The sequence below is a fragment of the Felis catus genome, chromosome X (genome assembly GCF_018350175.1).
Source record: "Felis catus isolate Fca126 chromosome X, F.catus_Fca126_mat1.0, whole genome shotgun sequence".
NCBI classification, from domain to species: domain Eukaryota; kingdom Metazoa; phylum Chordata; class Mammalia; order Carnivora; family Felidae; genus Felis; species Felis catus.
The window spans coordinates 106,832,128-106,859,330 of record NC_058386.1 but is presented as its reverse complement, the minus strand read 5'-3'; the positions used below and the strand labels follow the sequence as shown (position 1 = coordinate 106,859,330).

The 27,203-nt window shown below is 52.8% G+C and overlaps 1 protein-coding gene across 5 annotated transcripts in view; it reads left to right on the top strand.

The window, feature by feature from the left end:
• The window catches only part of ELF4 (E74 like ETS transcription factor 4), a 50,072-nt gene extending 27,309 nt beyond the window's left edge, over positions 1–22,763 (top strand). For 3 of the 5 annotated variants that reach the window (XM_045050604.1, XM_045050602.1, XM_045050603.1), the window contains exons 2-9: positions 7,850–8,130; positions 12,512–12,683; positions 13,117–13,209; positions 14,561–14,767; positions 16,065–16,148; positions 16,225–16,417; positions 17,020–17,397; positions 18,275–22,763. In XM_045050604.1, the coding sequence (XP_044906539.1) occupies positions 8,059–8,130; positions 12,512–12,683; positions 13,117–13,209; positions 14,561–14,767; positions 16,065–16,148; positions 16,225–16,417; positions 17,020–17,397; positions 18,275–19,067 (1,992 nt within the window). In that variant the 5' untranslated portion in view covers positions 7,850–8,058 and the 3' untranslated portion in view covers positions 19,068–22,763. The remainder of the gene's footprint in view (positions 1–7,849; positions 8,131–12,511; positions 12,684–13,116; positions 13,210–14,560; positions 14,768–16,064; positions 16,149–16,224; positions 16,418–17,019; positions 17,398–18,274) is intronic. The other 2 variants (XM_004000887.5, XM_045050605.1) reach the window with 2 other exon arrangements.
• The last annotated feature ends 4,440 nt before the right edge of the window (positions 22,764–27,203 follow it).

Below are 27,203 nucleotides of genomic sequence, written 5' to 3'. Positions count from 1 at the left end.
TCTTCTGTTTATTTTTGTCCAAATCATTAAAACATGTAAAAGCCATTCTTAGCTCATGGGCCATACCAAACAGATGATAGGCTGGACTTGGCACATGGGCCATAGTTTGCCAACCCATACTTTGGTCTAAGAAGTCAAGCTCAGGTGTTGGGAGGAGGAAGAGGAGGAGGAGGAGGAGGAGGAGGAGGAGGAGGAGGAGGAGGAGAGAATGTACTTGGTGGGGAGGAAGCAGGTGAGGCTATGAAAAGGAGGTGACATTTGCTTCAGATCTTGAATACTATGTGGGAATTAGGGCTGCAGAAATTGGGGAAGGGCCTATCAAACCCAGGGCACAGTGTGAGCAAAGGCCTGAAGGTGGGGAAGTTGCTGCAAAAGTTAAATGTGTTCTGCACACGTGTGGCCTCATTGTTATTTGCCAGCCCTGGGGCTCTGGCCGCTGTCTGGTCTCACCAGAGGAAAGGGTTGGCTTTACTGAGGATGCTGAGAGACAATGAGGAGGAGAGGAAGAAAGGTCACCTGGGAGCCATAATGACTGGCTGTGTGACCTTGAGCAAGTCATTTCTCTTCCCTCGGGAACTTGTTGTCTCTAGTTGGATGACACGAGGGATAGATGCCATGATCTTTCAGGCCCCTTTTTACTTTGATATCGTGGGACTCTGAGTCATGAAGAGGTTTTGAGTAGTGTAGGTGAGGGGGAAGGAGGAACCCCAGGGTTTCACGGTGACATCAGAACTGAAGCTGCCCTCCCTATTTGCCTGCACCCCAATAGGCTGTCTTTCTACCTCAGCCTTGCACCCTCCCCTCTGTGCAGGCAACACCGGACTTCCCCTTGCTTTTGCTGGCCTGGGAAGTGGCCTGTGGGGGAATGGGGCACTTGAAAGGGACCCCCTCCCCCTGCCAAACAGGCAGCGAACCCAGCCCAGCCCCTCCTGCCTGGGGTAGTCCCAGATCTGAGCAAGGAGCCTCCACTTTAGTTTCTAGGGCACGTGCTGGCAGGGGCTTTGAGAAAGAACACTGTCCCTTCAATAAAAGTTATCTGACTTAATATCCTGTTGGTGCCGAACCACAGATTGCCCCAGCTTCTAGAAAACCCACTAATAAATTTAATTAGTTTCTGGTCAGTGTTTCTGTTACCCCACCTATGGAAATAAGCAGGCCTTCCTAGGCAGAGGTGGGGTGTGTGCCGTTTGAAGCCGCCTTTCATTCATCGCAGGCCACTTTCTGCCATGGGACTGTGTCTGGCTTGCCAGCCTCACCAGGCCAGGCCTGCTCCTTTGGCCACTGAAGGCCTGTAGCGGTCCCTCCTGCTGATGCTGTGTGTGTGTGTGTGTGCGCGCGCAAAATGTCCACGTCCTCTTTTTTTCCATCTGGGTTTTTTTTCAAGATGATCCCAATTTCAAACTGCCCAAGTTGAGTTCATTCTCCTGCCATCTTTCCTGTCCCAATCACTTCATATCTTTTAACATTCTTTACCGCAGGCTCCACATCTTGGGGTCCCCACAACTACTGTCTTACCCCACAATCTGTCATTTTATTCCCTTGGAGTGGCCTTGGGCTTCGCCTCCTGGGTTCCAGCTGCCCCACCAGATCTCCTTCCATCCACTCCACTCCTACACTCATACCAAAGGGACCTACCTAAAGAACTGCTTGCTTTATGCCCTGCCTTGCTCAAGAATCTCCAGGAACTCCCAGTCGCTGTGTATATCAAGTTCAAATCCCAATCCCACCACCTGGTGGATCTTGGGCCTATGCCCTTATCCAACTGATATCCCTGATCCCCCAGCCAACCCCCCTCCCGCACAGTCAAGCTAGTTTCCTCCCTTTCCCATGAGTTTCATGGCTGTGGTTATGTCCTCCCTTGCCTTCATCTCATCCCACCACCTCCATGTCCTGTCTTCCTGTCCATCCAGGCAAAGATATGCCAAATGTTTGATGAGTGACTGTAGCCAAAAAGACACCGATCACACCAGGAAATTGAAAAACACGTTTGGGACATAACAAAGTTTTCACCCACATGAACTCACTGGCCTTGCATGACAACTCTTTGAGCTAGGGACGGTGCCCCCATTTCACAGAGGAGGAAGATCACCTGACTAAACCCCAAGGCAAAGCTGGATCTTCTCCCTTATGATCTGCAGGGACTTCTGGGGTCCCCTCCTAGGCTGTGGCTGGCAGCCCACCGAACTGGGGTTCATTCAGTAGCTGCTCTGGACTCGACTTTGCCTTCTTTCCTTTTGTGTGTTCTCCTTGTTGTTGGCCTGTCCCTCATTTCCCAGAAGAGCTTAGTGACTCTCTTGGTGAGGCCCCTGGAGTGGTAGAGATGAGGGTGTGGTGGCCGCAGGCACCTCCAGGGGGTGCTCTTTTGGCTTTCTCAGGCAAGACCCCTGGGAGTCAGCGCTGCTGGGGAAATAGGTTCCGTCAGTAACCCTTCCCCCTGACCCTGCTCCCCTACTGGGGCTTCTGTAGAGCCTTTCTTGCCACATAACCACAACCGAAAGTGTTGGGGTGGGGTGAAGGCAGCTAGGACAGGGGCCTGGGAGCACTGCTTCAACCAGAGCAACCTGCCTCTGCCTGCGGGGACCCCCAACCCCAGTGAGGGGCCTGTCCCTTCAAGCCAACAACTGGAAGTCTCCAGTTTTCTATGTTCTTGAGCCAATGGGGGACTTCTGGGGCCTTAATGGGGCCCCAAGCCCCATTTGCTCTCTGGGGGTCACCTGAAACTCATCATCTGGATGAGTGTTTTTTAATTTCCAAAGTGCTTTCCCACCACCAGCTTCATTCACCCGAGACTCCCTAGTGAGCATCTGCTAAACCTGGATTACCCTTAGCCCTCACCCTCAATAAGGATGACAGAAGCCACAGCCCAGAAAGATGGCTGCCTTTTCCGGGGTCTCAGGTCGGGTTGGGATACAGCCAGATGAGGGCTTCCCTCCTCCTCCTCGAAACCTGGGCGGCACACACCATGGGTGAGCTTATGGGTCTTCTGGAGAAAGAGGGGACCTACCATCTCCTGCAGCCCTAATCGCCCCTCCACTGGGACAGCTCAGGGCCTGGGAAGGTAGAATCAAAAGTAGAGCAGATAAAGGATAAGGGCAGTTGGAGATGAGCTCTGGGCCTCCCTCACCATCGGAGTTGTGGCAAGCCCTATGCTGGAAGCAAGCAGTGACCGTGGGCCAAGGAAGGAAACTGGGTTTCTTGTAAATAAGCAAAGAGAAACCCCAACCAACAGAGCTTGCAAAACCTTTATGTTTTTCCTCCTCTTCCTGATTTCATCTCATAAGAGGGTGGTGAAAAGAAAGGAATAGAGGAGAAGGAGCTGACAAAATAGTTGTGGCTGGGGCCCCTTCACTGCGCATTTGCTCAAGGAGGAGGGTTTGGCTTGAAGATCAGGGTCAAGGTTGTAGGGGGTATCCCACAGACCAGTTACTTCGGCTCTGTCCAAGGCTACAGACTGGACCCCTGGCTCTGGCCCTTTGTCTCTTAAGTACACACCATTGGTCACATGGTGCAGCATGCAAATTTGCTTCTGGATGACTATTAGCCAGAGGAGGGGCTGTTTTTAAGTAGAGGGTACAGCTGTTCCTGGGGTAGTTTCCATTTTGTTTGTGGTTGTGGGGGAGGGGCGCTGAGGGAGTGGGAAATGGCATGAAGGAAATTGTCACTTCCTTTCCAGAGAATTCCAGAAAGGTTTCATGGAGGGCTGGGTATTTCAGGAGTGAGGGCTGGCTCCGAGAGGATGAGGAACTGGAGAAGGAGAACTCTGCTTTGTGGCCTGGCTGACCATCTGGCCCCCATGTTTCCTGGCCTGCGTGAAAATGCCACGGGTGTTACTAGCGATTTTGTGAGAGCCAGTGGCTGAACCGGTGTAGATTTAAACTCACTCCACAGAGACTGTGAATGTAGCTTTTACATAGGGGCTGCTTCCTGTATGCCGAGGAGGCCCAGATGGGTGGGTGCTGGACACTGCTTGACTGCGCTCCAGTGACAGCCCCAGAAAGGGTCTGTACTTCTGAAGGGGGCCCAGCTGTGATGACGCAGGAGCAGCCCAAACCACTTCTATTTTGCTATTTTGGTTTTGAAATGCAGTCAGAACCACAGTGAGCCAGAGGTGTGCATTTGCAGGCTGGAGATGTAGGCGCCCTCGCTTGCTTGCTCCCTCCTGTGGCACAGGCTCACTCGCTTCCTCACACACGGTGTCCGGAGCCATATGCTCTCCAGACGCTTTGCTTTCAGTGCAAGTAGGACAAGGTCCTGGGAGCCAGGGATCCTGCAGTGGCCTCCAGGGGAGTGAAGGGAGTGGAGCTCTTGCCACCCTGGGAGCAGACTCTGACTGGAGCCAGCTGTGATCTGTATGATGACAGGGTGGGTGGAAAACTTCCCAGGCCCATCTCTTACTCAAGCTGGGTGTCTGTGCTGCATACCCACCTAGCGCCCCACTCACCGTAAAGGCAGTGTCCAGGGCTCTAGGCCCTGGAAGAGCTGAAAGGACACCAGGGAGGAGAGCCCCCTGGTGTGGGCCTCTCAGGCCTCCCTGGCCTCCAGCCGGGCGGGCCTTCTGTGGTGGTGGTTTTTTTTTTTTTTTTTTTTTTTTGGTTTCAGGTTCCTGGGAGAGGGAGGTTATTTTGAGGGACGGGGGGGGGGGGGGGGGGGGTCACTCCTCTGCTGGGGAGAGTGAGTGAGCATGCAAATGAGCTTCTCCCCACCTCTCACTTTCAAATCCTCAAACATCTGACGGGGGAGGGGCAAAGGGCAAAACTTTATGGTGGAGAAGGTTCCATGGTGGGGCTGGGAAGGGAGTTTTCTTAGCCTTGACCAAAAAAGTAGGACAGCTACTTCCTCCCTCCACCCCGCCCACACTCCTTCACCTTACTAGCTTTAGGCTGGAGCTTAGGCAGAACAAGACACCAGGATCGGCCTTGGGTGCTGGGTCCTGCAGCCTTGAAATTCTCACAGTCCTGGGTCAGCAGAACCTGCACCAACCCAGTCCTGAATTTAGATCCTTAGACGTGTGGACACTTAAAGAGTGCACTTACATTAGCCTCTTCTTTCAAACCTCTCTTTGCACAGATGGCTAAGGATCCCATCCAGTACAGTGCGGTGCTGTCTTCCCTCTCCCACCACCTCCTTAGCACAGTGGACCTTGGTGGACTCACCCCAAGAACCCATGAGCCACATACATATTCTGCTGCTAGCTCTCTTCCTGGGAAGCGGCAGGAGGGAGCAGCGGCGGTGGCCATAGCTCGGTCTGTCATTTTCATTCTGCGAAGGAGGGACTGGAGGAGGGGGGACCCACCACTGAGTTTGTGGCTCTGAGTTTGTGGTCCACAGAGCGTCTCATGCACACATCCCCATACTTGGGACATGTGCGCGCACCCTGCACACAAGTAAGTCCATGGTGTGCGTGCACACCCACAGTGAGAACTCCCATTGTAAATTACAGTGCACAAACACCCAGATGTAACACAGACCAGAGCACACATCTCTCTCTTACCCCAAAAACAATGGACACACGGATATACTTCTTGCCCAGAAAACACACCTCACTGGTACTGACTGACCAGTATCATTCATTCGTTCGTTGGTTCGTTAATTCATTCATGTGTTTGTTCTGCAAACATAAATTGAGTGTCTGCCACATGCCAAGCACAGTGCAGCTTGGTAACGTTTCACTGATGACCAACACAGTTGCCCCTGCCCTCAAGGAAGCCACTGCCTAATGGGGGAGGTGAGAAAGGTACAGGGAAGGTCTGCAGGCAGCGAGCAGCAGTGAACTCGCAAACAAGAAGTGCTGATCTGTCAAGAGAGGCCAAAGCAATGAGCAAACCTGAAGGGAAGGGCTGCCGCGGAATGACCTTGTTGCGGGGAGAGGGAGCAGACACCAGAGTTTCGTGTTTAGACAAAGTGGGATTAGGTGAAAGTGATCCCTTTCATTTGATTAGTATGAGAATGCTTCCTGGGGGCAGACAGCCGGCCTGAGGGAGGGCGGGGAGCTGCGGAATGCGAGCCTTGGGGCGCTTTGGCTACAGGAGACAGACCTTCCAAGCATAAATGGCCCTGGGAGGCTTCTCGGGCAGGCCACTGGAGACAGGGTCACAGGCAGGGCCCGGTGGGGGTAGGGTGAGGGCGGGAGGGGTGGAACTGTGTTTTCCCCAGGGCCTCCTCTTCGTCCTCGCAGGGCTGTCTCCTTAGCCAAAGGGAAACTCAGACCTGCCAGGTTGAGTTGAGTGACTTCTCGAAGTTTTTTGTTAAGGGTGGGTGGAAAGGTGCGGGGGTGGGGGGTGGGGTGAGGGCTGGGGTGGAGAGTGGGCGGAGCCAACCCTGTGGGCTAACGGAAAGGAAGTGGGAGAGGCCTGGGTGTCTTCTGTGGGGGAGAGCGGTCATCAGAGAGGTCACCCATGGTCCTCCTCCCTTTCCTCCCCTTTGCCCCTCTCCGAAGTTCCTCATTTCTTTCTGGGCCAGGAGAAGGTTCTGCCACCCCGACACTACCAAAGGTGTGTCAAGGAGGTAGGAGTCAAATGTGTCTCTCGGACTATGGTGCATGGACCCAGTTCTTCAGGCGCTGGTGGTTGAACCGGGCTGTTTGTACACCCATCGCGCGCACGCACACGCAAGGGTACCATTAAAATCAACGCGCGCACGCACACGCAAGGGTACCATTAAAATCAACCCTAAGGGTCAAAGATGTGGTACCTGGAGGTGTAAAAGCCCACGTGCTCGAGAGCAGAGGAGCAGAGCAGGCTGGCAGGAGGGCCATGGCAGCAGGAGCTAGGCTTTGGGAGGTAAGCCTGGGTGCCGCCACAGACCACACGTAGAAGAGCAGCAAGCATGGCCCTGGGTGGCGTGTGTGCGCCTGAGGTTGCATACTGTGAGCTCCAGAGGCACCGGGCACCCGGGAGAGGAGAGACATGCGGGCTGCAGCAGACAGGTTTCCTGGAAAAGGGGGGGGAGGTCCTGAGCCGGCCCTGCAGGATGGGGAAGGTTCTGTGGGCCCCTCCGCAAGCTGGGGCTCTCCTCACAAGTTCCCAGGGTGAGAGTTCAGTCTTGAAACTGAAAGCAAAGCTGAAGCAAGAGCAGGGACACCCCCCACCCCTCCCCGAGGCTCAGAAGCCATCCTCTCCAGTGGGCGGCAGCGGTGTCAGGGCAGCGATAAGTGCACAGGGCATGTGCCCCGCCTGTCTCGGGCGGTCGGGGCGTGGCTGAGACCAAGACTCCCCTCCTGGAGAGCTGCTGGCTCTGACAACACAACCCCCACCGAGAGACATTTCTTCCTCTCTAGACTCTGCCCTTCAGAGCTAAGTGCCCCCACTTTTGAGGTAGACCGAACCAGGCAGAGTCTGGAAGAGCACCTGGTACAGCCATGTGTCGCTTCCCACACCCCTGAACACACGATTCTTTCCAAGTCAAGGGGCTTTTAAGGATTCTTCATGCTGCTGCGCCATCTATAAGGCCAGATGGGGTGCCCTGATTTCCCTTGTGGCCACACCCTGGGGATTAATCTTTGGGGTGGAGAGAGCCCAAAGTCCCTCTATCTGTCACCTTCTCCAGAGGAGGCAGGAGAGAAGGGAGGGAGGCTGTGTGTCTTTAGGGCCAGCTCAGGTGCAGATGCTGGTGACCTAGACTGACACTGAGGCTCAGCCACTTCCCACTGGAGGTAACTCAGTTAACTTCATCTTTTTCCTTCATTTTTTACTTGCCTCTTTTCTTCTTCCCCTTTCTTCTCCCATTGTCCTCCCCTTTTGGCAAGCCTCCTTGGTCCCTCTGGTTCGACTGGCTGTCGGCTGTCCTGTCGTGGGGACAAAGCTCAAGGAAGGTGACCGATTCACTGACCCTGTGATTCCCTTCTCCACAGGTCACTCCTGCGGTTGGCCCAACCCAGCATGCAGCCTTGAACCTGGCTTAGGCCACCACCTACTCCAGCTCTCTACACCCCCTATCTCCCTGTGGTTCGGGCTGTAGGCTCTAAGCTCCAAAGTACCTGAACAGCATCTGTTCGTCAAGAAACCCCCACAGCTCCAGAGGGCCCAGTGAACCCTGCTTTCGGCTCTCTGAGAAGACAGCATGGCTATTACCCTGCAGCCCAGTGACCTGATCTTTGAGTTTGCAAGCAACGGGATGGATGATATTCACCAGGTATGGCCCCAGAGAACAGAGCCTGGTCACCCAGGCGGACGATCAGAGAGACACACACTGGCAGGCAGACGGCAAGTCAGCTAGCCATCTGGCTAGCCAGTCAGCAAATGTTGATCAAGCACCTACTAGGTCCAGGCCACTGGCCCTGCATACCAGCCAGACTGTGCACCAGCTTGTCACTCATATGGCCGTCAGTAGTCTTTGGGTGGTCATTTCGTGAGCCAGGTGCCCGTGTGCAGTTCTGGGGCACGTGCAGTCACCAAGTCAGCCATGCGGTCAGCATGGTGTCAGCCAGTCAGCAATGTGGCCTGAATGCACAGGTATACCTGGGCCCTCACGTGCATTCCTGTCCCCTTCCCTTCTCCCGCAGTGTCACAATGAGAAAGCTGCTGGGACAGACACATAGCGAGGGTGAGCACTGCCAGCTGGACCCATGGGCAAAGACCAGCCCCCCACCCCCTTCAGACACCTGTCTCTAGTATAGCCGATGGGCCCTTCCATAATCATCTTTTCAGCCTTAGTCTGAGGATTCAGCTCTGGAAATGGGGCTTTCTGGTGGGGGAAAGTTGAAAACTAGGACAGAATTCTGGCACTTAGGTCCCCACTGCTCCATATCTTGCTCTGTACTGGGGTCAAGGGAGCACTTTTTCCGTGCACTTAGCTGTACTCATTGGAGGGTGTCCTGGCACACCCATTGCTACCTACTCCTCTCCTTCCAGAAACTGGAGAAGAGGCAGCCAGGTACAGTAGAAGGAACAGAAGATTAAGTCAGGGGTCCTGGGTTCCAATCCCAGTTTGGCCACAGTTACACATGGGCAAGTCCTGTCCTCTACCCTATCTGGCTGCCCTCTCCCCATCTTCACCAAGAGGAGATCCAGTTGGATTATCTCTAAGGGCACCGCAGCCTAATACTGATGCTCTACGCTAAATCCTTGTGAGGACAGAAAACTTTGTCGGACTTCTGGCGGCTTACCAAAGGCTGCCCCCTAGTGGACTTTGAGCACATTGTCCTTTCTGTCCCGCTGGGTCTTAACCTAAAGTTGCTCAGTTTTATGCAACACCTGTGGTGTGCCTAGCCTTGTGGAAGGCATCATGGGAAGAGAAGGGAAGAAAAATCTAACCAAACATGAGTTCTCAATACTACTGGTCATTTTTTTCTTGTTTCTGATCTGCTCAGCAACTGTTATTGTTCTTTTTTAAAATGTTTATTTATTTATTTTGAGAGAGAGAGAGCGCGCGCATGAGCTGGGGAGGGACAGAGAGAGAGAGAGAGAGAGAGAGAGAGAATCCCAAGCAGGCTCCGAACTGTTAGTGCAGAACCTGATGGGGGGCTCGAACTCACGAACTATGAGATCATGACCTGAGCCGAAATGAAGAGCTGGATGCTTAACCAACTGAGTCACTCAATCCAAATCCCACACCTGCTCCTCCACCCTCAGCAGACAGCTTCTCCTCCAATCTACAGAGAAGCTCAAAACCAAGGACACCCTCAGTTTCCCTCCTTTCCCCCTTTTATTGATAACATCACCATTCTTGTTTCCTTCCTGCTGGCCCAGGAGAAAGAAGTGTCCCTCTTCTTTCCAGGGCTATCTCGTACCCATCCTTCATCTCTTCTCTCCTGCCTCCAAGACCTCAAACCATTGGCCACGCTTCTTAGCTCCTTTCTGCTCATTAGTATAGTCTCCACCCTCTGTGCTTAGGTTCTCACCTCCTTTCTTTCCTTCTTGTTAGGAAACAATTTTTATTAAAAATGTATCATTAATACAAAAGAGTACATAAATCATATATATATATATATATACACACACATATATATATGGAATAACTATAAAAAGAACACTCATGAACTCACCACCCATGTGAAGAAATAAAGCATTACTAGTCTCCTAGAAGTCCCTGATACCTAAAACATTTAATGAGAGCCTACTCTACACCAGGCCCTGATGTACATGCTTTATGCACATTGATCTGTTTAAACCACCCAGTGGGGTTGTTTAATATGACCACCCCAATTTTATAAAGTAAGGAAGCCGATGTACAGCAAGATTAGGTACCTTGCCCGAGGTCCCACTGTTACTAAGTAGCTGAGCTTGGTTTCAAACCCAGGAAGTCTGGCTCTAGATCAGGACAATCCAATGGAATTTTTAAAATTTATTTATTTTTGAGAGAGAGACAGAGAGAGCAAGTCAGGGAGGGGCAGAGAGAGAGGGAGAGAGAGAATCCCAAGCAGGCTCCGCACTGTCAGCACAGAGCCCGATGTGGGGCTCGAACTCACAAACCGTGAGATCATGACCTGAGCCAAAACCAAGAGTCAGACGCTTAACCCACTGAGCCACCCAGGTGCCCCTCCAATGGAATTTTTTGAGGTACTAGAAGTGTTCTGTATTTGCCTTGTCCAGTACGGGGCCACTAATCACATATGGTTATGGAGCACTTGAGCTATGACTAATGCAACTAAAGGACTGAACTTTTTTTCAAGGTGATATTCTTTTTTTTTAATGTTTATTTCTTGAGAGAGAGAGACAGAGACAGAGATAGAGACAGGGTGCACACAGGAGAGGAGCAGAGGAAGACAGAGGATTCGAACCAAAGTAGGCTCAGTGCTGACAGCAGAGGGTCCAATGCAGGGCTCAAACTCATGAACCCTGTGAGAGCATGACCTGAGCCAAAGTTGAAGTCGGACACTTAACCGACTGAGCCACCCAGGCGCCCCTGAACTTTTACTTTTGAACACATTTCACATTTACATTTAAATAGTCACCCATGGCTAGTGAGTACCATTATTGGACAGACGGCTCTCAACTCATGGCCTTCATCCTGACACCCAACTGCCTGCCTCAGTCCGTCCTCTCTGAGATCTGTTGTAATGTGCCTTGGGGCCCCAGCACCCCCCTGAGAGTGCTCTAGCCACGGTGACTGCCCAGTGGCCAAACCCAAAGTCGTTTTATCAATTTTTATTTTTCTGGATCCTTCAGGAACATTAGGCATAACTGAGCATTCTCATTCTTTTTTCATGAAGAAAGAATTAAGTCCCATGAAAATTTGGAAAATACAGAAAATTTGAAAGAAAAGGAAAAGAGTCACCCAAAGTCCTACAATAAAAACATAATTATTATAATTATTCTGGTATAATTCCTTCTATACGTAAGTTTTAATGTTTATTTATTTTTGAGACAGAGACAGAGTGTGAGCAGGAAAGGGGCAGAGAGAGAGGGAGACACAGAATCTGAAGCAGGCTCCAGGTTCTGAGCTATCAGCAAAGAGCCTGACGTGGGGCTCGAACTCACAAACTGTGAGATCATGACCTAAGCTGAAGTTGGACACTTAACGACTGAGCCACCCAGGCGCCCCTATACATAAATTTTAAAAAGACAGTTGCAATCACACTCCTTTTTCATTTAGCTTTGTTTGATTTTAGAACAACTATGTCCTCCAGTGGTCAAATTCTCATCCTGATGATTATAGCCACTCTAAGGGATTTAGCGACCACTCTTTTGAACCCTTGGTCACATATTTTTCACTCCCTGATAGGTAGCTCCATGTTAAATATTTCAAAGTACCATATCCAGACACTATTCCCCTTATCTTTCTCCAAAAAACTGTTTCTCCTCCTTCTGGGTCCCCCTTTCAATGAACAGTGTCCTCATGCACCCAACAAATCAAGCTGGAAATCAGAACCTTCTCTCCCACCCTAACAGGGACTGGGCCCTAACCTCCTACCTATATAATGCCTCTGTTCTTCTGTCTTCATTGCCAGAGACTGAGCCCTAAGATGTCCACAGTCTGAGCCACTAATCCTGGATACCCAACCCTATGGGCTGAGTCCTTCACCCTTGCCATTGACTAATGCTTTCCCACTGGCCTGAGAATGAGCCTAACCCTTCTCACAGACCAAGCATAACCCTGGCCAAGGATTAACCCAGAACTACAACCAATTAAAATTGCGTGATCTTGGGGGCTCCTGGGTGGCTCAGTCGGTTGAGTGTCCAACTCTTGATTTCAGCTTAAGTCATGATCTCACAGTTCATGGGATCGAGCCCCGTGTTGGGCTCTGCACTGGAAGTGCAGAGCCTGCTTGAGATTCTCTCTCTCTGCTCCTCCCCAGCTCTGTCTCTCTCAAAATAAACATTTAAAAAAATTTAAAAAAAAAACCTGTTTGCCCTTGATTGAATGCAGGTGGTACAGAGCTAACCCATCTCTGTTAATTAAGAATCCACTCAAAGCATCACCTAGTGAGGTTGGACCCAGAACAATGTCATCCTACAAAGGACAGCCCTGAGGGGTCCAAGAATTAGGAATTGCAAGACGGGCCAGATTCTGTTGGCAGGGCTTCCTGGTAGAGGCAGGTGAGCCTTAAACCAGATTCCTATCTTGTCCATAGCTGGAAGACCCCTCGGTGTTCCCAGCTGTGATCGTGGAACAGGTACCCTACCCTGAATTACTGCATCTGTACTCAGGACTGGAACTGGACGACGTTCACAATGGTATCATAACAGACGGGACGTTGTGCATGGCACAGGATCAGATCCTGGAGGGCAGTATTTTGCTGGCAGGTTTGTTTCCTTCCTGGGCAGGGAAGATGTGGAAGAGAAAGTGGTTCTGTCTTCAGGGAATCGTAGCCTACAATGGCTCCTAGTGACCTTACGCAGCAAGGGCAAGGCCCGCAAGAGTTGGAAATTAGATGGGGCGGTTAGGACAAGCAAAAGGTAGTACCACTTCATAGAGGAGGAAACCACCTAAATGGATCCATGATCTCTCAAGATGGAATGGGACAAGGAAGAGTGGAGACCAGCTGAGGTGAGTGTAGAGAAAAGGTGGAGAGTTACAGTAGGTGGCACACCATCCCCTTCCCGCTATCCCTTGGCCTCTTAGCACCATTCTCTGGGCTGGCCCTGATGACTGCTCTATCCCTGCCCTGTGCCCTGAGGGAACTTTTTTTCTGCCCCATGCCCTCTGTCAACCCCACACCATGGAACCTGGAACCAGATGACAATGAAGCAACCTCACAAACCATGTCAACCACTGAAGTCTTACTCAACGTCGAGTCTCCCAATGACATCCTGGATGAGAAGCAGATCTGTAAGTTTGAACCCTGGTGCCTTAACCCAAGGCGACGAAAAATGCCATCGAAAACTACCACATCCACATACTGGATTGCCAGGCACATGTGCATGCCAGCACACATACCCACAGCCACTGCCACACGTGTAAATGTGCTCTTAAATTGTGGCTGGAACAGAGGGTGCCAGAGGGCACCGTAGGCAAGGAAAAGTTGGCCAAGGTGACTTCCTTTCTCCAATGTTTAAATCATGCTAAAATACTCATAACGTAAAATTGACCACCTTAACCATTTCTCAGCATACAGGTCAGTGGTATGAAGTACATTTGTATTTTGCATTCTCACCACCATCATCTCCAGAACCTCCATCCTGCAAACCTGAAACTCTGTGCCCATTAAACAGTAACTCCTCATTGCCCCTCTCCCCTCAGCCCCTGGCAGTTTGCGCTCTACTTTCTGTCACTATGAATTGCATGACTCTAGGGACCTCACATGAGTGTAGTCACACAGTCGTGGTCTTTGAGGACTGGCTTATTTCACTTAACATAATGACCTCAAGGTCTGTCCATGTTATGGCATATGTCAGAATTTCCTTCCTTTTTAAGGGTGACTCTTCGGTCCCCTCTGCTCTCTTGCCCGGCTCCCAGGAAGACTGTGCAGGGTGTGGCTTATTTAGAAATGCGCCAGGCTTGAAATCCCCTCCTCTCTTCCCTGTTCTTGGAGGCTGGCCCCTACCTCCCCAGAAGGCCCCCAAGGTAGGCTCCTCCCCCAGCTCCCCCTCAGGCCTTTGCTTGACTCCTGGACAGGAGGACTCCCAGCCCTAACTGCCCCTTCCCAAGGGGATGCTGAGATCCAGTGGGGGAAAGAAAGCCTGAAGGTGTAAGTTAAGAGTACTAGTATTTCTGTTGACCACCCTGTCACTAATATACACTCAGGCTTCAGCAGATAATTACCGAATGCCCACATGTACCAGGCACCAGCTTGCTGTGTGACCTTGGACACATGCCCTGCCATCTCTAGATCTCAGTTTCCTTACCAGGAAAGCAGAGGAGTTGGGCTAATTGATACTTTCCAGTTGTAAAACAAGTGAATGACTAAATCATGGTGGCCCTTTACCCTGGGTGTTGCCTGGAACTTCCCCACCACCAGCAGTGGCTGCAAATGTGGCAGCCGTGATTGGGACCAGCTCATGCCCACAGCCCTGCAGGTGTTTCCTCTCCTCATGGTGCAAGACACATGAGGCATTTTCAGGTGTATCCTGAATCTGGGGCTGTGGGGAACGGCTCCCACCGCCCTCCCCGGGAGCCCACCATTTTTTTCAGTGCCCTCCCTGCCCCAGGCCACTGGAACTTCAGGCCTCTCTCCTTGCAGTCAGCACCTCCGAAATGCTTCCCGACTCAGACCCTGCTCCAGCTGCCACTCTGCCCAACTACCTGTTTCCTGTCTCTGAGCCTGATGCCCTGAATGGGGCAGGTGACACTGATGACCAGGAGGGACACTGTCTGGAGGAGAAGGTCCCCAGAGAGGAAAGTGCCAAGAAGACTGGAAAATCAAAGAAGAGAAGTAAGAGAGACAGAGGTGGGGGATGGGGAGAAGAAGTGTGTGTATGTGTTCAAGGGGGCGCAGTAGGCAGGGGGCAGGTCAGGGACACCATAAGGGGTGAGTGGGTCGAGGCTCTTAGACAAATTAAGAGGACAGCTCTCATGACAGGGGTGGATGAAACATCCTCCCTTCTGTAAAACCTGGCCTCATCAGTTGGCCTGACATCTCCCATGCCATTGCTGTCGGCCCAGCATATATGTAAACTCTTCCAGAAATGCCAATGATCCCAGATGGGTTGAACCCTCGTCTTGGTGTTTGGACACCATCCTTGGCCTCCTGGCAAGTCCCTGGCCCTCTGGGGGCCTCTGCCTATAAAAGAGGCCTCATCCAGGGGTGCCTGGGTGGCTCCGTCGGTTGGGCGTCCGACTTCGGCCCAGGTCATGATCACACAGTTTGTGAGTTCGAGCCCCCACGTCAGGCTCTGTGCTGACAGCTTGGAGCCTGGAGCCTGCTTCGGATTCTGTGTCTCCCTCTCTCTCTCTGCACCTCCCCAGCTCATGCTTGCACTCTGTCTCTGTCAAAAATAAATAAACTTAAAAAAAATTTTTTTTAATAAATTAAAAAAAAAAAAGAGGCCTCATCCTGTGTGCTTATCTTCCTTCTCCAAGCTTGTGGTGCTTGGGCCATATGTGGGAGAGGACTTTGGGCTTTCCCAAGCCCCGGTGTTATTGATTTCCTTAGGTAATGACTGGTTGCCACTGCCTTGTCAGCGAGGGAACCAAAGCCTCAGTGTCACACTTACCTGCACAACAGCTGCCCCATTAGGCTGCCTTCTCTCTCTCTCTCTTTTAATGTTTATTTATTTTCAGAGAGAGAGAGAGAGAGAGAGAGAGAGAGAGCATGAGCAGGGGAGGGGCAGAGAGAGAATTACAAGTGCAGATGAGATCATGACCTGATCTGAAATCAAGAGTCCCGACGCTGAACCAACTGAGCCACCCAGGTGCCCTGAGGCTACCTTTCCATCTCAAACATTAGGCTAGGTGGATTGTGTTCTTCTAAAGGGGACTCATTTGTAACCACTACTGCATTGCAGTCGTGTTCTGGTGTACCTTGGGGCCTGAAAATGAGGGCGGGCCATTGGGCAAGTGCAGGAACCTGAGGGCTGTGGTTGTGGAGGGTGATCGTGGGCCTCTGGTCTTGTTGACCCGGCTCTTCCTTGTCTGCCTTGGCACCCTACTCGAGGAGCTCCGGGTCCTCCCTCTCGGGAGTCCACCCTGGAGCACTCACTGCCGTCTCGTCTCCGCCTCATCCTCCTCCCTGCTTCCCCTCACAGTCCGGAAGACCAAGGGCAACCGCAGTACCTCACCAGTCACTGACCCCAGCATCCCCATTCGGAAGAAATCTAAGGATGGCAAAGGTGCGGCTGGGAGTCAGGTGAGGTGGGAGGGGGACTGGAGGGCCTAGGCAGCCCCTCATCACGTGCCCTTCTGCAGGCAGCACCATCTATCTGTGGGAGTTCCTCCTCGCACTGCTGCAAGACAGGAACACCTGCCCCAAGTACATCAAGTGGACCCAGAGAGAGAAAGGCATCTTCAAGCTGGTGGACTCCAAAGCCGTGTCCAAGCTGTGGGGGAAGCAGAAAAATAAGCCCGACATGAACTATGAGACAATGGGGCGGGCGCTAAGGTAGGAGCTGCTGGGGCACCGAGTCCCTGCCCGGGGGTGGGGGTGGGGGGTTACCGAACTCTTCTCCTTGTCCAAGACGTCCCTCCTGCCTTAGGATCTCCCAGCTCTCCCACGTGCTTGCCCTAAGCCTGTTCCCGGACCCCTGGGAGGAACAGCCCCCTCCCTCGTGTATCTCTGTCCTGGCTTTTTCTCTTTTTATAACAGAAGAGCCCTTAAGGACCCCGCATCCCCAGGAAGGGCCTTCTGCCAGCCAGAGACCCAGGGAGACAGGCCCAAGTTACCCACCGTTGACCTTTCAGGCCGGGGGACAGCTGAGCTTCCCAATGTCCATCCCCTCCCATCCTTTACTCACCCCTTGTCCTTAGCCTCAAAGCAGGGCAGGGCTAACATTTAGAACCCCTTTTCGTGGCCCTTTGTGTCCTCAGGGGGAGATCTCAGGAATTTCATAAAAGCCTTCCAAGTCCAAGAGTTGGCCTTGGCTGGGCTCCCTTGCCCTGGGCTCCCATCTGGCTGCCTGGCTGCCACCCTCCTCCTGCCGGACCTGCCCTGGAGGGTGGCGTGTCCCGGCCTAACTCCCCACATCCCCGGCCCTCGTCCCCCAGATACTACTACCAAAGAGGCATCCTTGCCAAAGTGGAAGGGCAGAGGCTGGTGTACCAGTTTAAGGAGATGCCCAAGGACCTGGTGGTGATCGAAGACGAGGATGAGAGAAGTGAAGTCACGGCGGCCTCCCCTCGGGCCTCCACTCCCTGCACCTCCTCTGCCAGCACCACCAGGCGAGCCAGCTCCAGGGTCTCGGCCAGAGCTGCTCCCCAGGGCAAGGCAGGCCCTTCCTGGGAAAAGCCAAAGGTTCAGAGCGTTGGCTTACAGCCGTCTGCAAATCTGGAAGTGGGACTGTGTGCAGATGAGGAGATCCCCACTACCTCCGCCGTGCTCATCCCTCCCCCGGAGAGCCAGGCCAAATTCCCCAAAGCCATGAGGTAAGGGCCCCGGAGTCATTACAGGTCTTCTACTAGGACCGTGTTTGGAGAGAGTGTTCAACTTCTTGTGGAGTTCTGCTGTGTCTCCAGTCTCACGGGATACTCCCAGAATCCCTGGGAAGCCCGTAGGGCACCTGTTGGTCAAGAGGGGAAAAGTGATTTGCCCAAGGTCGCACGCTAAAATAATGGCAATGCCAGCACTTGACCTGGGCAGCTTCTGTCACCAGCTGGGGCTGTTCTGGTTATTTCAGAGTGCTCCCCAAGTAGCCACCAGGTACCTCCACATCTGGGCCCATCTCCCCAAGCCTCCTCCATTCCAGAAAAGAGACAATGGAGGATGGTACAGAGACACCCATTCTGCTTCCCTCAGGCCCTCCAGGGCCACCTGGAAAGCTCTCGCTACTTCTTGTCCATGCTCAGTGCCTCCAAATTTTCCCTGAGAAGGTTGGGCTTTGAGTTATGTGTATGTTACTCTCACTACACTGGCGTGGATAAGGTACTCTCCTGAGGAGGGAAGGCAATAGAGCGGAGTGGTGAGCAACATGAGCTTGGGGGTCAGAAAGCCTAGATGTGGGTCCCTGTGACTCGCTGTGTGGTCTAAGGCAAGTTACATAACCTCTCCGTGCTTCCGTTTCCTCAAGCTGTAAAATCACATTATTAATCTTATTCAATTTGTGGGTTGTTTGGGAGATTGAGTGAAATACCACACGCCAGGCATGTAGAACGGTTCCTGACCTATACTAAGTACTCAGTAGGTGTTGGCTGGTACAACAGCAAAGAAACCACACCTTCAGCTCTGTTCCTCCTGTGCCCTGCTCCCTAGCCAGTTGGGAGATGCCTTCTGCCTTAACCAAATCTGTTTTCTGTTTCTTCTCAGTACTTCTTCAGTGCCCAGCAACATCCACCTAGGAGTGACCCCTGTGGGGTCAGGCTCGGCCCTGACCCTGCAGACAATCCCACTGACCACAGTGCTGACCAACGGGCCTCCTGCCAGTACTACTGCTTCAACCCAGCTTGTTCTCCAGAGTGTTCCGCCTGCTTCGACCTTCAAGGACACCTTCACTTTGCAGGCCTCCTTCCCCCTGAACACCAGTTTCCAAGAAAGTCAGGTGGCAGCACCAGGGGCTCCGCTTATTCTTAGTGGTCTCCCACAACTTCTGGCTGGGGCCAACCGTCCGACCAATCCAGCGCCATCCTCCGTCACAGGGGCTGGAGCAGCAGGGCCCAGCTCTCAGGCCCCTGGGACTGTCATCGCTGCCTTCATCAGGACTTCGGGTGCCACAGCAGCCCCTGGGGTCAAGGAGGGGCCACTGAGGCCCTCCTCATATGTGCAGGGCATGGTGACTGGGGCCCCCATGGAGGGGCTGCTGGTTCCTGAAGAGACCCTGAGGGAGCTCCTGAGGGATCGGGCTCACCTTCAGCCACTTCCAACCCAGGTGGTTTCAAGGGGTTCCCTTCCGGGGAACCAGACTTTCTCTTCTCCCAGCTGCCCCACTGTTGGGCTGACCCCAGTGGCTGAACTTGAGCTCTCCTCAGGCTCAGGGTCCCTGTTTATGGCTGAGCCTAATGTGACCACATCTGGGAGCCTGCTTGCCAGATCCCCAACCCCAGCCCCCTTCTCCCCATTCAATCCCACTTCGCTTATAAAGATGGAGCCCCATGACATGTAAATGAAGGGGGTCGGGGGAGGTGTGTCCCAACAGGCAAAGTTGAACAGCATTTTTATATGGACTTCCTGTAGCAGAGACTGACTGAAACAGCACACCTGCCCTTTTCAGTGGGATGTCAATACACCAGATCCCCTGTCCCCGACCCCTGCCCGGTGTCACCACGGCCAAGCCATGCCCAGTTTGAGCATCCGTGGCGTCAGACCGTGGCCTTCAAGAGCACTAGGGGATATGCTCTTGTCAGGGTAATGGGCTGACTTGGTGATGGAGCGAAAACCTCCTGAGAAGTTTGTGGCCAGGGCTGAGGCAGGGGCTCTGGGGGAAGAGTCCTGTCGTGGGGCTATATTTCACCGTCTACGTTCCCTCCACAGGGAATTTCCTATCCCGTATGTGAATATCTCTGTATGTATTTGTGTGTACTCGTGGGTCTGTATCTCTGTTTCTTTGGGGAGGATGGGCGTGTAGCTGTGAGGTCTTCAAGGGTGTGTGTGTCTTTGCGGGTCAGCTGCAGAGATGGGGAGTGTTTTTTAAAAGAAAGCATTCTCTAGTGCCCTCTGTACAAACCGAGATTCAGTTGCTCTGAGGCTGTGGGGTACATGCTGGATCCCCCAAATTGAGAGAGATGTCACAGAGCTGGAGCAGGTCCAGGGTACGAGGATTTCAGTGGGCACGTGTGCTGGGGAAGATGCGGTTAGAAGGGCCAAGGTCAGACCCAGATAGAAAGTCCCCAGGCAGGGGCTGAAATTAATTGAATGTTTGTGCCGAGGGTGTGGACTCCCTCTTGATGAGTGTCATCCCGATACCTCCCTGCTGTCAGGCATTGCTGGGACAGCTGTGTCGCCGTGCATGCTGGCTCTGCCTCCATCCTCACCCGTGTGTGCCTGCTGCTCAGCGTGCCTTCTACTCACCTTGTAGGCTTGCCAACCCACTCACCCCCACAATGGCTATCACAGTCCTCGAGTGGACTGTTGACACTCATCGCCAACTTTCAGTTGCACCTGGCCCTGATTCCTCCTGCAGCAAGAAGACAGGAGCCAGCAGATGTGAGCCCCCATGGCACTTCTCCCATCTCTACATGGTTCCTTGCTTCCCTCTTTCTTTCTGAGGAAGTTTCAACTGATCCTCTATTAGGTCAAACCCTTGGCCTAACTCCTCCTTCCCCTTTGAATTAGCTTGCCTCTCTCCTGCGAAAATTGGGGGGCAAGGCTAAGAGTTAAAACACGTTGACAGCCTCAGAAACAATGATATGATCTGGTGAATTTGGTTAATGTGAATCAGTGCCTCAGGACCTTTTCTGTGTCCGCAGTATAAAACCATCCATTAGACCTAACTACCTCCCCAGGTTGTTCTCTCTTTCCTTCTGGTCACTGCCAAGCCTCCTATCATTCTCTCCCACTCTCTTCTTGTGCTTCCCCCTTCTCTCCCTGGAAAGGAAACATATATGGATGTGCAGATGTATTTATTACATATCTCCAACACTCGGCATTAAAATGCCTTTTTCTAATATGATCAGTTTATTATGACAAATTCCCAATGATGGAAAGTGAAACATCCCAAGAAAGAGTCACCTTTCAAACAAAATTTGCACAAAGTCGCTGCATGGATTAGGGGTGGCCCTGCCCCCCGCCCCAAATCCATAGAACTCATCATCCGAAGGTCACTGATACCCTCATGGTGACATGAAGTGTCTTCTTCACAGTTCTCAGTCCCTGTGAGCCCTCATGGCTCGTGACACTACTTTCTTCCCCCTCCTGCAGTAGCCAGGTTCTTGGGCTACCCTCTGTACCTGTGCTGGCCCCACATCTGCCACTTTAAATGTGGGTGCCCACCAAGGGTCTCAGCCGCTCTCCTGGCTCTGCCTTGGCTCTTTGGGGATGGGGCTGAAATTGAGAGAGTCAGCCCCCACTTTTCTCCTCAGCTCCTGCTTGCATTTCCAGCAGCCTGCTGGACATTTCCATCCAGATGCCTGTCATGCCTCAAACACAGCCCTTCTATCAAAAATGGATTTGAAAGTCTTCACACACACACACACACACACACACACACACAAACCTTTCCCTCCCCCAAAACAAAAAGCTGTCATGACTTGCCTATTTCTGTGAAAGGTGCCACCATTTTCCTGACCTTCTAAGCTTGACATTTCAGAGCCATCTGACGGCTGCCTTCATTTGACCCTAACCCTCCCCCATCTCTTGAAGTCCAGGCCGTTTGCCATGTCTCCGAAATCTAGCCTTTCTTCCACATTCTCAGAGCCTCCAGCCTAGCTCAGACTTACTCGACTATATCCCTTTCCCGACACACCAACACACCGCAGTGTGACCTGTCCCCCTCTCTGATCTGCCTGCTGGGGCACCAGTCCTGTTCTTTCTCTGCTAAAAAGCCTTCAATGGCTCTTCATTGCCTATAGGTAGGGGTGATACTCAAAATACTTTAGCCTCCCATCTGTTCTGGCAGCCGGGCATTAACTCTTAATTTGCTGAACCACAAAGCAGTCCAGGGGTCCTGGAGGAGAGGGGAGGGAATACTTGAAGACTCAGGGCAGTAATTCCAAAAGGAAGGTACCAAGTCCTTGGACCTTCTGGCAAAGGCCCTTCACCATCAAGCCCCAACCGACTTCCCTAGTCATCTCTCACATTGCTTCCCTGACCCCCGGGGTCTTGCTCCAAACAGGGATCCCCTGGCCTTTGAGTTTGCCTCTGTTTGAAGTCTCCCACCTCTGCGATTTTGCTTTACTTGGTTCTGCTCAACCAGGATGCTCCTCCCACCCTGTTAGTACCAATTAAATCGTATCCATCCTTTAAGACTCTGTTCACGGAAGCTGCCTCCCCAGACCAGACTACCCCTGAGTTCTTCATTTGAAATTCGCACCAATTGCCACTCTTTTGGCAACTGCTCATGAATAGTGACATCTCTTCTGTTATAATCACAAACTGTTACTTAAATCTTCAATGACCTGGGCCTATTTAGTCTCCCCACTTAGTGTGCCACCTTTCGAGGGGCGGGGGGCTGTACCACCCACAGAGCGGGGCAAGCTATGAACCATCTAGTGAGCATCAGTGAACCCATTGAGCTGCTGAGAGATGGGGATGAAAGTCTGAGGCTGGTGACCTCTGACCTCCCCTCTGCACAGGCACTCACCCTAGGTGCTCCACTGCCCAGGGCCGGACCTCTCTGGCTCAGTGCCCTCATGGTGCCCCCACTCCCACCCCCCAGCCTTATCACCCAAGAGTTGTTACTACTTTGAACACCCTTGCCCCTAAAGAAACTTCCCTGTCCAGTTTCTTTCCTAATTCAAAGTGTTAAAGTAGCTAATCTGGTCAACTAACCTGTGCTGATCTAGTTATGGGAGAGGGCCGGAGGAGACCCTCAGGAGACTGGTTCATTTTTGCCAGGGTCATGTGGCAACAACATCCTTGCCTTTGCGAAGACGGTGTAATGGGGTCAGGAGACCCGCTCCTCACCCCCTAGCAGCTGATGTATCCCTCCTTCCTCTAGGCTCCCGCAGCACTTTGTGTATACCTCTTACTGTAGCACTTAGCACATGGTAGCTCCTTAGCTATGTGTTTATGTATGTTGCCCCTCTAATAGACTGTGAGCTCCTCAAGGACAGGGACTGTGTGTTAGTCACTGATGTATCCCCAGCGCCTAGCACAGTGCCTGGCACACAGTAGGTGCTCAATAAATGTTTATTGAAAGAAACAATGAGTCATGTTTCTAATCATGGGGATTTCAGCCATATACTGTAGCAGGCAAAAGGGGGAGGGGAAGGACAACCCATACTTGGGGGCTCTCACAGCTTTTTGGCCCCTCATATGACTGCAGGCAGCTGCTTCCTTGCCCAGGTCTACCTGCCTCCCTCCTAACAGGGTCCAGAGGAGCCTGAGGCTGCTTCTAGCTGTGCCTTACTGTCACCAGGAGCCACTGGGGACTCCTGAACTCCCCACCCCTTTGCCCTGCCCTTTTCAGCTTCAGCACTGGTTCCTCACCTCTGGCTGGAAAGGAGTGGCAGAAAGGTCAGGACCCATGGAAAAGGCGAGGCAAGAAGTTATTCTTACCATCATAGGTTTTTCTGACTCCATATTTGTTTTTATTTGAGAGAGAAAGAGATACAGAGAGCAGGGGAGGGGCGGGGGGGGGTGGAGAGACAGAGAGAGAGAGAGAGAGAATCTGAAGAATCCATGCTGAGCATGAAGCCTGGAGCCGGGCTAGATCCCACACCCTGGGATCACGACCTGCCCCAAAATCAAGACTCAGATGCTCAACGGACTGAGCCCCCAGGCGTCCTCAGTAATGTATTTTTATTATTTTATTTTATTTTTAAAGGTTTAAAAATGTTTTTTAATTTATTTTTGACAGAGAGAGAGGGACAGAGACAGAGAGCATGAGCAGGGGAGGGGCAGATAGAGACGGAAACACAGAAACCGAAGCAGGCTCCAGGCTCTGGACAGTCAGCACAGAGCTCCACGGGGCGGGGCTCGAACTCAGAACCGGGAGATCATGACCTGAGCCGAAGTCGGCCGCTTAACTGACTGAGCCATCCAGGCGCCCCTGTTTTTATTTTTAAAGTTTATTTTGAGAGAGAGAGAGAAAAAGAGAAAAAAGTGCGGGAGGGGCAAGGGGAGAGATAATCACAAGCAGGCTCTGCACTGTCAGTACGGAGCCTGAGGCGGGGCTCGAACCCACGCACCACGAGAGCATGACCTGAGCCACCCAGGCGTTCCCCCCATAACGTATTTTTAAAGAGGTCTCTGCTTCCAAAGCTGCTGGACCCGAGGTGAGTGAGCTCATCTCCCTCCCACCGCTCGCTCCGAGGGCTGAGAAGCCAAGACGATCTCAGCCTTCGAGAGTCTCAGCCCCTGGCGTGCCGGATGTGGGGACCAACGTCCAGTAGGTGGAGCTCTCGAGCTGGCGATGGCGGGCTGAGGACCCGGGAGAGCCCGGGAAGGGGGAGGCGGCCAGGGTGGGGCCGGCGCCCTCCCGTCCCTCTGTCCTCTGAGCCCCCAACTGTCCCTGAGCGGCTCCGGGCCCCACCAAGGCCTTCCATTGCTCGGGAACTTAGAATTCCCCCCTGCACTCCACCCCTCTACTTTCCGGGGAGAATTTAGCGGTGGCCTGAATGCCCTCTCCCCATTGGCCTGTCGCGCCCTGGCCCCGCCCCCCCCGGCCCCCCTCACCCAGCCTCCCGGACCAGCAGGTGAGCATGCGGCGGACCCGGCCCGGCGCGCGGGCTGCCGCTCTTCCCCGGCTTAGGGAGGGAGCCTCCGCCTCCGCTCTTCGCCGCGGGGGCGTCCGGCCTGGCCCGCCTCCCCACCGCGGCCTGCCTATAGCTGCACGTCCACGAGGCGCCGCTTTCCACCTTGAAATGGGAGAGCGATCGAGGCGCCTGCGGCATCCGTTTGCCTGTGGAGGGCCCCCGACCGCCCGCTGTGGTGTGAGCCTGGGCTCCCTCAGGCCGGTGCGGGGCCGGGGAGGCGTCCGCACCCAGCTGCCCGACGCTGCGGTGCGCTCGCTCCCCTCGCGGTGTAAACCTGGAGTCTAGGGGAACACATGGAGTCCTGGGCTGCCCATTGCGGGGTCCAGGAGGCCCGAGCTCGGCACCTCCCCATGGTAGCTAAGCAGGCTGCCCTTGGGGCAGACCCCATTCTCCCTAAAACACACACACACACACACACACACACACACACACACGTCTTGGCAGGCTGGACACAATAAAACACTCAACAAGCTTCCCTGTTAAAGGTTAGAATGTGGAAGGGGCAGTTTACTGCCCAAGTGGCCCCCCTCCGACCCAAATAGGGATGCGCGGATAGCGGATGGCCCTTTCTCCGGAAATACGGAGACTTGAACAGGGCCTCCCTTTAACCCTGCACCCCAAAGAGGAACATTCTGGTAAAACCATCATTAACTGTTGGCCCACGACACATAGGAGGAACTAACTTCAGCTAAACAGCCGTGTTTACTCAGTATGATTCTCTTCCTTCGTGGGTAAATTGAGCCCTATTTGGCAGACGGAGCAATGAAGAGTCAGAACGATTAGGTTCTCACCCAAGGTCAGCCTAGGTGGCAAGTGGTGGAGCTGGCTCCTTCCCCTAGGCCGCACTGGAAGGATTAGATCACCCCAATCTGGAGCAGGGATGCAGGCTTCATATCACAACCCATACCTCCTGCCTTGGTCTTCCCACTCTGGCTGAAGGGCAGTGAGCCCTATCTGGGAAAGGTGTGTGGAAAGGAGCCCAAAGGCAAGAGAACAAGGAACTTTTTGGTTTTACTTTTAACTTGCCTCCTTTCTGCAGGGAAATAAAGGGGTGTGTGCACCCACACACCCAAACCCAGAAGCGCAGGGATGTCCATGGCTCCCCAAAGGACCCTCACCTATTTATTTGGGGTCATTCTTTTTTTTTTTAATAAAGTTTACTTATTTATTTTGAGAGAGAGTGTGTGTGGCAGGGACAGAGAAAGAGGGAGAGAGACAGAATCCCAAGCAGGTTCTGCACTGTGAGTGCAGAGCCCCATGTGAGGCTCCAACTCACCAACCATGAGATCATGACCTGAGCTGAAGTCAGACGCCATCAGAGCCACCCAGGCGCCCTCTCTTTGGAGTCATTCTGACTCTACCCATGGCATCTCCCTCCTGCCTTCAATAAATTCTTATAGTACCCTCACCACTCTCCCTTCCTGCTTTCACCTGAATCTCAAGCGATTACCTTTCTTTCTCTGTGGCCCACCTCCAACACATTTTTACCATTAATACGAAAAAAAAAAACAAACCCTCTATCACTACCCAGTTTAAAGTTTTCCCGTGGTTCCCATCATCTAGGGCGAAAGTCCAAGCCGTGCCCGTTGGCATGCCTGGCAGGGCTCCTGCCCCCTCCTTCCCCATCTGTCCCTTCCAGCTGCAGTGACACTGAAGTGGCTTATAGTTTCCTGCACATACTACTCTCATTTGTCTCCAAGCCTTTGCTCGGATTGTCCCCTCAGTTCAGAGATGCTTCCCTGACACCCCTAACTCCTATTTTTCTACTTAAGTGTCAATTGGGCACCTTCTCTCCCAGTAAGTCCTTCCAACCACCCCAGTGCCCTTGCCCTTTGAGCTGAATCCTTGCACTCACCACATAGCTTTTGTGACCTATTGACTTGTCTGATTTCTTCACTCCAAGTTCCAAACAGAGGATTGACCTAAATTCAGTACTGCTATGGGGTTGTTTAGGAACCTGAGAAAGCAAGTAGTCTACAGGCCTCGAGATCAGAAAGTGGGTAAGCAAAGGCCAATGAGGAAGATTAATGCTGTGGCTCCAAGGGATGGATGTTCCTCCACCTGGGCAGAAAGACCCGAGTTGAAGCACGCTCCTGGGGCTGGAGCAAAGAGCAGCTCATAGTTCGCTCCTGGAGGTGGCTAGACTCCAGTTGGCCAGACCCACAGATACCCTCACTTGTACACTGACAGGGTTCTCCAGAGACTTACACAGGGATACCTCCCAGGCCTGTCAAACATCCACTTCCCCTCAAACAGTAACAGGTACATTCTGAAGCCAGCAGGCAAAAGGAACTAGGAGCTTCTACCACTGTTTTTCAGAAGTGGGAAGAAAAGGTGTAAAATACAGGACGGGCATCTTGCCTCCATAGTAGCTGGGTCTTAGGAAACCGGAAGTGTGGACTGCCTGCACCATGTGGGCGGCCCAGGGGTGGGAGGCCAGGGGCACAACAGTGAGGGCAGTGATAAGACTGTGCAGTCAGATGTGGATGTGGGTGGCCCAGGGCAAGAGAGCCAGCAGGCAGGTGATTTCCTTGAGCCACCTAAGAGAGGGCTCTCCTTCCAGCTCTGCTACTCCTATAGCAAACAAGGTGCACGCACACGCGCGTGCCCACACCCACACCCACACACACCTAAACTGATGCAGATATTCCATTCTCCCCACAGCTCCTGCAGCCCAGGATGTGCCCCTGCCTTGCCTTTTCTTTCCAGATCTTGCCCCAGTGACCCAAATGTTCTCTAGCCCCTCCACCTTGTCCTCACTTGTACCCAAACTGCAAGGCAGGATCAGGGGTTTCCCATTGACTTCATCAGGACACCCATCTGCTTTAACCACAGAAAAACCAATATGGGGAGAAGAGTAAAGACAGGAGACAGAAGCCCTGACG